A 13,807-nucleotide genomic window follows, 5' to 3' on the forward strand; every position below is an offset into this window, starting at 1 on the left:
AATAAATAAAATCAAAGGAAAGACAAACACAATGGCAAATACAGATGCTAACATATCAATATTAACTCTAAATGTAAATGGACTAAACTCTTCAATAAAAAGACACAGAGTGGCAGCCTGGATTAAGAAACAAAACCCAACCTTTTGCTGTCTCCAGGAAACACATTTAGCTACAAAAGATAAAAATAGGCTCAAAGTTAAAGGATGGAAAACAATCCTACAAGCAAATGGACCAAAAAAGAAAGCAGGAACAGCTATACTTATATCAGATAAAAGAGATTTCAAACTCAAAAAGATAAAAGAGACCCAATGGTCACTACATTATGATCAAGGGGACAATACTTCAAGAAGAAATAACACTCATTAACATATACTCACCAAACGAAGGAGCACCAAAATATATCAGACAACTGTTGTCCTCTCTGAAAACAGACATCAGAGAAAACACATACGTAGTGGGAGACTTCAACACACCACTATCAACAATGGATAGATCAACAAGACAAAAAATAAGTAAAGAAACCAAAGCTCTAAATAAGGACCTAGAGCAATTAGGCTTAACAGACATCTATAGAACACTAAACCCCAAAAAAACGGAGTACACATTTTTCTCAAGCGCACACGGATCATTCTCCAGGATCGATCACATACTGGGGCACAAGACAAACATCAACAGATACACCAAGATTGAAATCATATCAACCATCTTTTCTGACCATGAAGGCATCAAACTAGAAATAAACCATAAAAAGAAGGCAAGGAACTTTCCTACCTCATGGAGATTAAAAACCACACTACTGGAAGACCATTGGACTAATGAGGAGATCAAAGAAGAAATTAAAAAATTTTTTGAATTGAACGACAAGGAGGACACTAATATCCTAAATGTATGGGATGCAGCAAAAGCAGTAATAAGAGGAAAATATATAGCAATAGAAGCTCACATCAAGAAACAAGAAAGAACGCAAAGAAACAACCTCATCTCGAAGCTCAAAGATCTAGAAAAAGAACAACAAAAAAACCCCAAAACCAGTAGAAGAAAAGAAATAATAAAAACCAAAGCAGAAATAAATGAAATTGAAACTAAAAAAACAATCCAAAAGATCAATGAAACCAAGAGCTGGTTTTTTGAAAAAATCAATAAAATAGACAAACCCCTAGCCAGGCTCACAAAGGAAAAAAGGGAGAAAGCACAAATAAACAGGATCATCAATGAAAGAGGAGAAATCACAACGGACACAGCAGAAATCAAAAGAATAATCAGTAACTACTATGAACAGTTATATGGAAACAAGTTTAACAATCTAGAGGAGATGGACAAATTCCTACAACTCTACAATCACCCAAAGCTAGATAAAGAAGAAATAGAACACCTAAACAGACCAATTACAATTAGCGAAATTGAAATGGTAATCAAAAACCTCCCCAAAAACAAAAGCCCAGGACCTGATGGATTTACAAATGAATTCTACCAAACATTCAGAGACGAATTAGTGCCTATCCTTCACAAACTCTTCCAAAAAATTGAGAAGGAAGGGACAATACCAAACACGTTTTATGAAGCCAACATTACACTAATACCAAAACCGAACAAGGACAACACAAAAAAAGAAAACTACAGGCCAATCTCCCTAATGAACACTGATGCAAAAATCCTCAATAAAATTTTAGCTATCAGAATCCAACAATGTATCCATAAGATAATTCACCACGACCAAGTTGGATTCATTCCAGGGGCACAAGGATGGTTTAACATCCGAAAATCAATCAACGTTATCCAACACATCAACAAAAAGAAATATAAAAACCATATGATAATATCAATAGATGCTGAGAAAGCTTTCGACAAAGTGCAACACCCATTCATGATAAAAGCCCTTGAAATTCTGGGGATACAAGGAACATACCTCAACATCATAAAGGCCATCTATGACAAGCCAACAGCCAGTATCATTCTCAATGGTGAAAAGCTGAAAGCAATTCCATTAAGATCTGGAACAAGACAAGGATGTCCACTCTCACCATTGCTTTTCAATATAATACTGGAAGTCCTAGCCAGGGCAATAAGACAAGAGAAAGACATCCAAGGAATCCAAATTGGAAAAGAAGAAGTCAAACTATCACTATTTGCAGACGATATGATATTATACATAGAGAACCCCAAAAACTCCACAGAAAAGCTAATTCAACTCATCAATCAGTTCAGTAAAGTGGCAGGATACAAAATCAACACGCAAAAGTCAGTAGCCTTCCTATACACAAACAATAAATCTGAAGAAGAAGAAATCAAAAAAACCATCCCTTTCGTTATTGAAACAAAAAAAATCAAATATTTGGGAATAAATCTAACAAAAGAGGTAAAGGACCTATACAAAGAAAACTATAAAACACTGTTAAAAGAAATAGAAGAAGACACAAAGAAATGGAGAGATATCCCCTGCTCATGGATTGGAAGAATAAACATTATTAAAATGGCCATCCTTCCAAAAGCAATATACAGATTCAATGCTATTCCAATCAAAATTTCAATGTCATTCTTCAAAGAAATAGAACAATTATTGATGAAATTCATATGGAATCACAAAAAACCCCGAATAGCCAAAGCTCTCCTGAAAAAAAAAGAAGGGAATGGAGGCATCAGACTCCCAGACTTCAAACTATACTACAAAGCCATAATCATCAAAACTGCATGGTATTGGAACAAGAACAGACATACAGACCAATGGAATCGAATAGAAAATCCAGAAATAAACCCACAGATTTATGGTCAACTAATCTTTGACAAAGGAGCAAAGACTATGCATTGGAGCAAAGAAAGTTTGTTCAATAAATGGTGCTGGGAAAACTGGGTCGCTACATGCAAAAGAATGAAGCTTGACCACTACCTCACACCATACACAAAAATCAACTCAAAATGGATTAAAGAATTAGACATAAGACCTGAAACCATAAAATATATAGAAGGAAATATAGGCGAAACACTACGTGATTTGCACATCAAAGACATCTTTACAGACACATCACCCAAAGCAGTGATAGTGAAGGCGAAGATAAACAGCTGGGACTACATCAAATTAAAGAGCTTCTGCACAGCAAAAGAGACAATAACAAAAACAAAGAGAAACCCCACCAACTGGGAGAACATTTTTGCACCCAACACTAATGATAAAGGACTGATCACAAAAATCTGCAAAGAGCTGATGAGACTCAACAACAACAAAGAAAATAATCCAGTCAAAAAATGGGCAGAAGAGCTAAAAAGAAACTTCTCTGAAGAGGAAATGCAAATGGCCAACAGGCATATGAAAAAATGTTCAACATCACTTGTCATCAGGGAAATGCAAATCAAAACTACCATGAGATACCATCTTACACCAGTGAGAATGGCACATATTAAAAAAACTAGCAACAACAAATGTTGGCGAGGGTGTGGAGAAAAAGGAACTCTTCTGCACTGTTGGTGGGAGTGCAAACTGGTCCAACCACTGTGGAAAGCTGTGTGGAGATTTCTGGACCTACTAAACATAGAGCTTCCATATGATCCAGCAATTCCACTCCTAGGTATTTTCCCAAAGGACACAGAAACATCAATTCCAAAGAACACCTGCACCCCTATGTTTATAGCAGCACTGTTTACAATAGCTAAGCTTTGGAAATAACCCAAATGCCCAAAAATAGATGACTGGATCAAGAAGATGTGGTACATATATACCATGGAATATTACTCAGCATTCAAAAAAGATAAACACATGCAATTTGCAGCAACATGGATGGCGCTGGAAGGGATCATGCTCAGCAAAATAAGCCAAAAAGAAAAAGAAAAATACTGGATGGTCTCACTCATAGCAGGAATCTAGAAAACTTAAATAAGGGACCAGGAAAATGAATAACTATAAGAAAGTGAAAATCAAAATCAACAAAAAACTATGAACCAGAGACACTTTTAGGGGGCAGGGGCGGGAGGGGAGGGATTGGGGTCAGAATGGGGGCGCTGCAATTGTATGGGGAATATAACAATAAAATTTATTATCTAATAAAAAAAAAATAGATCCAGTTACATATATCAGTAACTCAGCAATTTTTGAGCATTTATTGTGCTCACTGTTTCAGTTACTGGAGATGCCAATTTGAATAAAATAAAAAAGTTGGCTCTTGTAGTCCTTAAAGTTTTTTTGGGGCTTTACATCTTTGTCCCATAGAACTTTAAAAGCCAAATGCAAAAGCGAAGTCTTAAGAGTATACAATGTGCTACTAGCGTTCAATGCCATTTCTGATATTTTCTCATTTAAATGGTTCTAATAGTCTTAGAATATTATGCACAATCAAGATCATTGAAGCATATACACTTTCTTGAGTGTTTTTTAAATTTACAACCAGATTTCTAGAGTCTCATTTGAACTGTTGGGGACATTTTTAGTTGAGCAATTTCCAGAACTGATCCTCATCACTGTTATGTGTACCTAAAGGAATTCTGTTTCAAAATATTGTGATAACAGAAAGTAGATCTGTGGTTTCTTGGGCTAAGAGTGGAGGCAACCAGAGTGACTGCACAGGAGTAAGAGGCAACTTTTGGGGGAAACAGAAGTATTCTTTATCTTGATTGTGGTAATGTACACAGGTGCCTACGTTTGTTGAAGCATGTTGAATTGTACTCTAAAATGCTTGCTTTTAATGTATGTAAAATTTGCCTCCCTAAAATAAATTTTAAGGGAAAATAAGGCAATGGAAAAATATTCTTCCTAGATATTCTGTTATATTGGTATTAAAGCAGTATCTTCCAGACTAATTCTTTGCTCCACAAAAATGCATTGTCATCCCATGTGTCCTGAGTTTTCATTTGGAAAATATGATCACTTTATATACTCATCAAATAAAACCATCATTACTTATGTTATTTACATATATTATTACGGCATTATTTATGTATTCTGTTCAGAACACTAGACCATCCATAGGGAAAGAGGAGAATATAGTGTCAGTCCTACTTTTGCATTATAAGCAAAGTTTACTTTCATTGGCCAGCCAATTTTGAGCTATGAGTGAGTGATGAATTTTGCTCTTAATACTCATTCTCTACTGAAGCTGTGCTACATTTGGTCTTATCTTGAAAAATACTTGTCTTATTATTTTCATCCCATTTTCCCTCGGTGTCTGTAAACTGAAGATAATAAACTTCCCTGATATATTCCAGGAAGAGGCTCACAATCAGGACTGACAGAATCTCTTCGGTTTGAAATGTGGGGAGGGCAAAAAGTAGGGCTGAATTGCTAGTTAAGTCCTTTAAGTGCTGGGGTAGGATGTGATACAGTTCTCCCTGTCTCTGTGCCATGTGCCCCGTCAGTCTATCACTTGACTTCTCACTCTCCCTCCCTCAGCTTCTCACACACCCTGTTGGTTAAATTTTTTTAATTCATTTTTTGCTGCTTCAAAAGCCCTTTTGTTTGCCAAAGATGAAAATGCATACATTGTACAAAAATGAAAAATGATGTAAAAAATACATAAAATATATTTAAAGAATAAAATAAAAAATGAAGAAAAAATTAAAACATTTTCAGGTAGGCAAAACCTGAGATAATTTATCACTTGTATTCTTATACTAAAAGAAATGTTGGGCCTCCCCGGTGGCGCAGCGGTTGAGCGCTGGGTTGCGAACCTGCCCGCGGCCTCTGCGGCGCCGGTTCGATCCCCGGCTGCTCCCCGGCCACCGGAGGAGGGTCCCGCATGGCGCGCAGACCTCTCCTGCCGCCCGCTGCTCCCCTCAGCAGTGTACTTCGGTCCTTCTGCCTGCTCTGCTCCCCGCTCTGGCTCTGGTGAATTCTCTCACCCTCCCGCGCTTCTGACTGTACCCAGTGCATGTATAAACAAAAACAAACAAACAAACAGATAAATAAATAAATAAACATGCCTCTATAAAAAAAAAAAAAAATTAAAAAAAAAAAAAAAAGAAATGTTAATCAATGTGTTTGATAATAACTGAGTCTATAGCTAGAACTTTATGTTTTATTAATATAGCAATATGTGATATTTCAAAAGGAGCAAGTAAATCTTTTAAAAAATTTTAAAAAAAGTCCTTTTGTTAGCATTTGTGGTGATGGGTGGCTAGACCCAGAACCAATGAAAGAGGTTCTAACCTGGTAACAGATTTGTGGCTCCTTTGCCTCATGATACTTTGCATTCATTGTGGCAACCAAATAGATGTCTATTTTTTTTTAATAGTGCTAACAAAAGGACAGTACTGTCCCTTAGTTTCCACATATAGGAAAAGTGTGTAACTATATCATAAGGATTAAATGAGATGATACAAATAAAATGTTACAATCAGAACACTGTAAGGATTCAATAACCAGGTATAGAGAACTTGTTTGCAGTTGAAAATGTAGGTATAATTAGATGTTAAGGCTGGAAATGGAAATTTGAAAGTCATGAACGGAGGTAGTTGTAAACATGGTAAAATATCAGGTAAAAACTAACAAGATTCAGTTTAAGAAGAATAAATGTAAATTACTTATTCTAAGACTGTTTTCTAGAACTTACTAATAAATGATGCTGAAGAGATATGTCTTGGCAACAGTTCCTAAGAAAAAGGTAGCAAACCCAAGATTAGCCATGGTATAATTCAGGTGTTTTAAAAACCAAACAAACCACTATCCAACACTATGTTAATAACCTCTGTCCTGGTCACTGACTGTGGAAATCCCACCTACAAGGTTGCATGTAGGCTGGGTCTGGGATTCACACTTGGAGCCAAACTTTAAGCAGGCTGTTGATAAAGTGAAGGTAGCTGAAAGGAGAGCAACTGGAAGGAATAGTTAATGGTACTGAATCAGGTATAAAACAGTAAAAAAGATAAGGGTGAGGGCATGACAGAAGAGAAAATAAACTTGTCTGCTTCTGTGGAAAACATATCTGGGATATTCTGAAAATTCCAAGAAGCAGATTTTGATTTTGTAGAAAGTTGTCAGTCACACACTTGGTTACTCTTTTGAGGATGGTGCTAAATAGAATTTTCTAGATATGGATGATTTCTGAAGACTTTTCCAACTCTTGAAGTGTTCATGAGAATAGATTATAGGATGGATCACCTCAATCAGTCACCATGGTAGTAGCCTAACAGGGTCACTAGCTTCTGACCAGACTCAAGGCATATTTCTGATGAACCTGCACTGATCTCAAACACTTGACTATCCATTAGTTGCTGAACTCAGTTAGTAAAAGTCCCACCTCCCAGGACCTGTGGGGGAAAGAAATAGGAACACTAATGCTGTCTATTTTCTGACAAACTTACTTTGACTCACTCTCTGCCACTTCCCCAAACTTTGAATTCCCCTTCACACTTTGATTTCCTCAGCCAATTTGCAGCTGAATTTTAGGTAGCTTGGTTCACCCTGATGTAATCTTTCCAAAATGATTTTTCCTTTTTAGTCATTTCTGTTGTTAAATAAGAAGTCAGGAAGCTTCTTGTTAGTTTCTCATTCATTCACCCCCACACTCTGCAGAAAAAAATCTTCCCACTGTGATTCTTTCTGGAGCAATGTTCTTAGAACAGTTTCTCACCTTGGGTTTGCCCATCACCTCCTCCCAAGTATGTGTGAAATCCAGTATGTGTATTTATCTGAGGAGACAGGTGTTGGCATTCGTTAGATTTTGAAAGGGGTATTTCACTAAGAAGATTAAGAATCACTTAAACCAGCTTCTTAGCTAAGGCAGATGGGCACATCTCTCCCTACCTTTTTTATACTGCCTTTAGGTAAATTGCAGTTAGAAGTGTGGTGAGTTGTTCAACAGGACCAAGTTTACTGGAAGTCTCCCTAAGCCCCCTGCTTGGGCTCAGAGGTGTCCTTCTGGGATCTTAGAACACTCTGCCCAGTTCTGTCAGTTGGCACATCATAGTGACAGGATCTGTGTATGGATAATCTTTATTACTAAATTTAAAGGGTGGTGTGTGTAGTATTAATTTTTATGTACCAAATACCCAGCATCATGCCAGATATTTGATAGATGCCCAGAGTGTTCTTGTCCTGCGCTATATACCCATAATAAGTCAACAGATTCTACTTTCCCTCCAGAACAACCAGTGTTTTCAGCACTGACTCTTAGCCAGGTATTATGTTAGCTACGGGAATACAGGGGTAAGCGCTCTGCACGGAATTCATGGCTACTTCCAAAGGGGCATGGCTTTTGCCACTCCCTGGAGCTACTGCACGTGAGCCCCATACATTTACAGTGGCACTGACCTTGCAGAAGCTCCCCCTTCTTATGACAGACATTAGTACACGTACATATGCTGTTATTTTCATCACTCAAAACAAAAATGAAATGCTCTTTTTAGCTTCTTTCAACCAGCCATTAAATATCTCTCCTGAATCTTTTGTCTTTGCAAACAATTGTTAATGGTTTGCCTCTAAAAATAGAAAGTATAGATTGAAGATACTTATAAAAGAAGTGTCAGCATTTAGAATCATGTTCTGCACATAGAAGTAGTCTTTGTTTTATTTTTAAAACTCAATAGGGAAAATTCATGCTTAAAAACACTAAGAAAGCAGAACCTACATATTTTTAGTTCCATGGACTTGGGTTTAAGTTAAACTATATCATTTTCTAACTTTAAAAAGCAGGAACCCTTGGGCCTCACTGGTGGTGCAAGAGGCTAAGTAAGAGGCAACCTATGAAGCTATCAGCAGCCACTGCAGCATGAGTTGGATCCTGGCCAGGGAGCTACCCACATGGTGTGGCAGACCTCAACTTACTCGCCCGCTGCTCCCCTAAGCAGTGTATTTCAGTCAATCTGCCTGTTCTGTTCCTTACTCTGTCTCTGGTAAATCCTCTCACCCCCCACACCTCTGGCCTGTACCCCAGTTCTTGTATGCATAAATAAATAAATCTTTAAAAAAAATAAAAAAAACCAGGAACCCCTCTTCAAACTAAATAAAATATAGCAGAGCAGTTTGTTGAAAGGAAGAGATGCTGCAGCAACCCCTAGACACCTGAGGGTATGTCTGAGAGCTGGATTTGACCACAGAAGCAGATGGTATTTATGTTCAGTGGTTGACTCGAGCATGATCTGTGGAACCAGCTGTAAGGAGAGCCAAGTTCAGAGCCCTGTGCTGTCTGTTTTAAAGTTCATTTTTCTTACGAATTCATGACTTTTGAGAGTATAGCAAAAGTTGTCTACAAATATTTCAAAAGGTAAACTTTGACACCCACACCTTGTTACTGACTTGGTAGGAATGAGGAAGGCTTCATCATCTATAGTTTTAAATAATTCCACTAACCTAAAAGAATTCTTTTATGTGGTCATGAAAGTATAAAAAGTTCATGTTACTCATGTGCCCAAATATCTGTACTGCTTAAAGGTATTGGCCTTCTATCTTCCTGAGTTGAGCTACAGTCCTATTTGAAAAACTTCTACTTCCACTGTAGTCATTGTTCCCACCTTCCCCTAGATATCTGCATAATTAAGTCTATTATTTGTTATCTCCAACCTTTAAAATATGTTTCATTTTGGATAGGCATTCTTATCTGTTTTGTTCATTGATTCATCATAAGTTTCTGAATCTGCCATGTTGTTGTAGACAGTGGATAAATATTTGTTGAATAACTACTATTAGTTGAATAACTACTATTAGTGAGTTAATTCAGATATGTTATTGGCTAAAAGGATTTCTTGAACTGCAGCAGCATCTAACCTCCTCCATCTATGGCATTTTCTGTTAAGAGTGTTATGCAAGTGCCCGGAACCAATTCAAGTGTAAATGTGCAGCACTGCCCTATAGTGAGGTTGGCTGGTTCTTGATGGATTGTAATTTTATTTTCGAAACAGGATGTGATATGGTCTGATTTCGGGTTTCCTGGAAGAAATGGACAAGAGAGCACATTGTGGATTGGCTCTTTCGGGGCCCATACACCTTGTCATCTGGACTCGTATGGTTGCAATTTAGTGTTCCAGGTACAAGGAAGGTAATACATTTGTGTATCTGAGGTGGGTGGAGAGAGTGTGTGTGTGAATGTATGTGCTGCTAGAGAAATGAGTATCAGATAGATGGCAGGACTCCAAGGTTTAGCCTCTGCTGCATCCTGCCTCGTGACCAGAGAGATCTCTTAACCTCTGGTTCAGTGAGGGGAACAGTTTGTTTATTATTTAAATTTTTTGTATTGAAGTAACATTGGTTCCTAACGTTACATAGGCATCTGGTGTACAGCATTAAGAAGGGAATAGTTTAAATGGTCGTTTCCGTGTTGGTCTCTGAGCATTATCACTACTGCCTTCAGAAAACTGATCCTCAAACTATAGCATTCTACTCCCAGTTGAGATAGACAGCTCTCTGCTTACCTCTTTGACATAAGATTCTGTGTCATTCAAGTATTTGTCTAAAAATAGAAACACCATGAGATACCATCTCACACCAGTGAGAATGGCACATATTAAAAAAACTAGCAACAACAAATGTTGGCGAGGGTGTGGAGAAAAAGGAACTCTTCTGCACTGTTGGTGGGAGTGCAAACTGGTCCAACCACTATGGAGAGCTGTGTGGAGATTTCTGGACCTACTAAACATAGAGCTTCCATACGATCCAGCATTTCCACTCCTAGGTATTTACCCAAAGGACACAGAAACATCAATTCCAAAGAACACCTGCACCCCTATGTTTATAGCAGCACTATTTACAATAGCTAAGCTTTGGAAACAGCCCAAATGCCCAAAAATAGATGACTGGATCAAGAAGATGTGGTACATATACACCATGGAATATTACTCAGCATTCAAAAAAGATAAACACATGCAATTTGCAGCAACATGGATGGCGTTGGAAGGGATCATGCTCAGCGAAATAAGCCAAAAAGAAAAAGAAAAATACCGGATGGTCTCACTCATAGCAGGAATCTAGAAAACTTAAATAAGGGACCAGGAAAATGAATATAAGAAAGTGAAAATCAAAATCAACAAAAAACTATGAACCAGAGACACTTTTTGGGGGTGGGGGGCGGGAGGGGAGGGATTGGGGTCAGAGTGGGGCGTTTGCAATTGTATGGGGGAATATAAAAATAAAATTTATTATTTAAATTTAAAAAAAATTAAAAAAAATAAAAATAGAAACACCCTTTCCACAAACCTAAGTAAATAGGAGCAGAGTAATTTGTTGAAAGGAGGAGGCTTTGCTACTATCCTCAGGCCCCTGAGGAAGATGCAGGGAGACTGGTGTGAGGATTACTAGACTAGATGGTATTTGTGGCCTCTTTCACTAGACTTTAGTTTGTGTCTAGCTGTACACACGCTGCACTTTTTTTCTCCCATCTGTGGTCGCTTATTTTTAAGTGCAAAGTCAGGTAGTTTTGATAGATTCTGATCCCAGGAGTTATGTGTAAATGTTTCTGCCACTTGGAGGATATAATTAAAATGTTGTATGTGTAGCCTTATTTTCCCCTAAGTAATGATGCCCAAACACCTAACCTGGCCATTTAGGATACTCACAAGGGCAGCTCAGAAGGAAAAGCAGAAATGGCTGTTTGCAGGCTGCCTGACTCTTTAGAAACACACAAAAATCACTGGAGCCAAGAGAAATAGGGAATAATCACATGTGAATCGAATTCATATGTAAAGAGCCTTGAAAACTACAAGATGGAATAAGGCAGTTGACTCCTTAATTTTTTTGAGTTGACTCTAAGTCTTTACTAAAAAGCCTAGACTGTCTACAGTGCATTTTGATACACTGTGGATGAACTAGTGAGTCAAATATGCATTGGTCCTGCCCTGGTAGAGTTTATTATCTGAACCTTAAACTTGGTAAGGGAGGGTATCATTTTAAGTAGTCACTTTCCATGTGTTCTGAATTGGAAAGCAAGCTAAAGAAATTCTAGTTAAATACACATTACCAGGATACCTACATTGTTTCTAGGAAATAAAATTAATGTAGCTTTATTGTTACTCTGTAATAAAACATTTTTCTGACTTCGTTACTAACTCTGTAGTAAAAAAAAAATAACTTGTAAATATCTATTGAGTATCCTGCTGTACAGATATGTGTGCTGCACTAGCAAAAAAGGTAAGTGAGTAAAACACCTTCCTGCTCTAAGAGAGTTGGGGTGCAGTTGGGGTGTACACAAGCTCACAGAGAACTGTGATATAAGGCAGAATAGACATACACTTGAGCAGAACTTCACAGGGTCGTGGGACTGAAAAGTAGAAGTAACATTCCTGTGGGAAAGATCAGGGAAAATTTCAGGGAACAGCCCAGCTGTCCTCTGAAGGAAAGGAAAGTGTTCAAAAGACACAGATGGGAGAGGCAGAGGGAGCAGCATGAACACAGTCCTGGGAAAGCCTGGGGTAGGCAGAGGACCCTGTGAATTGTCCAGTTGAATTCGTGCATTGGAGGCAGAGGGATTAAGCTGGAAAGGCAGGGTGGAGCCTGAGGGTCTTAGACCAGGCAAATGGTGCTTGTTCTCTATTCTTTCAACTCATGGAAACATGAGAGTGTGGAGGTTACTTTGGATAGCTTTGGAATGAGGGATAGGAACCATTTGGACATTGTTCTGAGATAAGAAAGATGTTACATATTAGATTGTGTTCCAGTGATAAGGGGCTGCCTTGGCCATCATGAAATCTGCTAGTTGCTGTCCTGCCTCCACCAGGTGTCTGCAGAGGAGATTCCAGCACTGAGTGAGAGATGGGACAGGTGGCCACTGGGATTGCTCCATACTCCTTTTAAGGACTGAATGAAATTGAATAAAATGAATACTTAGCTGCTGCTGTCTTACCTGTTTTGTCTCAAGTTGAAATTATTAACTTGTATCTTTTTTTAATTAGGAAAAGATGGCATCTCTTCCCTCCCCAGGATACTCCTCTCCTGTACCCAACTAGAATCCCTTATGAAGAATCCAGTGTGTTCAGTAAAGTTAATGTTGCCAATCCTGATTTAAAACGTTTTCCTCAATTCCGGAAAGCCCGAAGACATACTGTCACACTGTACCCAGGACAGGTAACCTTCTCTCAAGTCCTTATAACTTGTTCTTCCCCAGCCCAACACAAATGAGAATGGTATCCCCTCCCTCTTGCTTTTCTATTGGGAGGAAGTTTCTCCAGCTACTGGCTTTAGACACATAATCCTCTGCTCACAGGTCTTGCAAAGGAAATGGAAGGAAGGAACAGAGCTCCACCTACTGGTAAACTGGCAAATGGAGCGTGGAGGAACAGAACTGCTCACAATGTCATTTTTATTCAGGTTAAGAGAAAGTGCCAAAGCATGGATACCTGAGTACTTCTGGAGCACTTTTTTACAATTACTGTCTGTTCAGCTAGAACCTAGATAAATGAATACAAGATTGGAATTCATCCAGATAGGGGGTCAGGTGAAGCCAAGTGAATGAATAATGATTTGCCTTGAAGCAAGATGAAATGTAGCTTTTGTAACAGACTGCCTCAGAAATATTCCCAAAGATATTGTGCTTAGTGCTGCTACCTAGTGAAGAGAATCACCTTTGCAAAATGGGCATTTGCTGCCCAATGTTTGATTAACAATGTGAAAGATGTTCATATTCCCTCCATTATCCCTCTTCCCTGCCTATTTTCCTTCTGTTGCTTCCTTGTCACTGGCCTTCACACTCCAGTACTCCAGATCCGACACTTTGATTTCACCAAGTGGCCTCAATTTCCTGCAGTCATTTTCCATTCCCCTCACTGCCCCAGCTTCTGACAATAATGCAGTTTTCTTTATAGATTAGCCCCTCTGGATGTTTCACACAAGTACAATTGTATGTGTCACCCATCGTGGCTGACTTCTTTCACATGGCATGTGTTCAAGGCTCATCCATG

The 13,807-nt window shown here is 38.4% G+C and overlaps 1 protein-coding gene across 2 annotated transcripts in view; it reads left to right on the plus strand.

The window, feature by feature from the left end:
- HSPBAP1 (HSPB1 associated protein 1) overlaps positions 1-13,807 on the plus strand; it is a 49,882-nt gene that overhangs the window by 27,764 nt on the left and 8,311 nt on the right. For both annotated transcript variants that reach the window (XM_037525439.2, XM_037525440.2), the window contains exons 4-5: positions 9,821-9,957; positions 12,803-12,974. In XM_037525439.2, coding sequence (XP_037381336.1) covers positions 9,821-9,957; positions 12,803-12,974 — 309 coding nt within the window. The remainder of the gene's footprint in view (positions 1-9,820; positions 9,958-12,802; positions 12,975-13,807) is intronic.

Source organism: Talpa occidentalis, unplaced genomic scaffold (assembly GCF_014898055.3).
Source record: "Talpa occidentalis isolate TD23 unplaced genomic scaffold, MPIMG_talOcc4v2.1 talOcc4.4, whole genome shotgun sequence".
Lineage (NCBI taxonomy): Eukaryota > Metazoa > Chordata > Mammalia > Eulipotyphla > Talpidae > Talpa > Talpa occidentalis.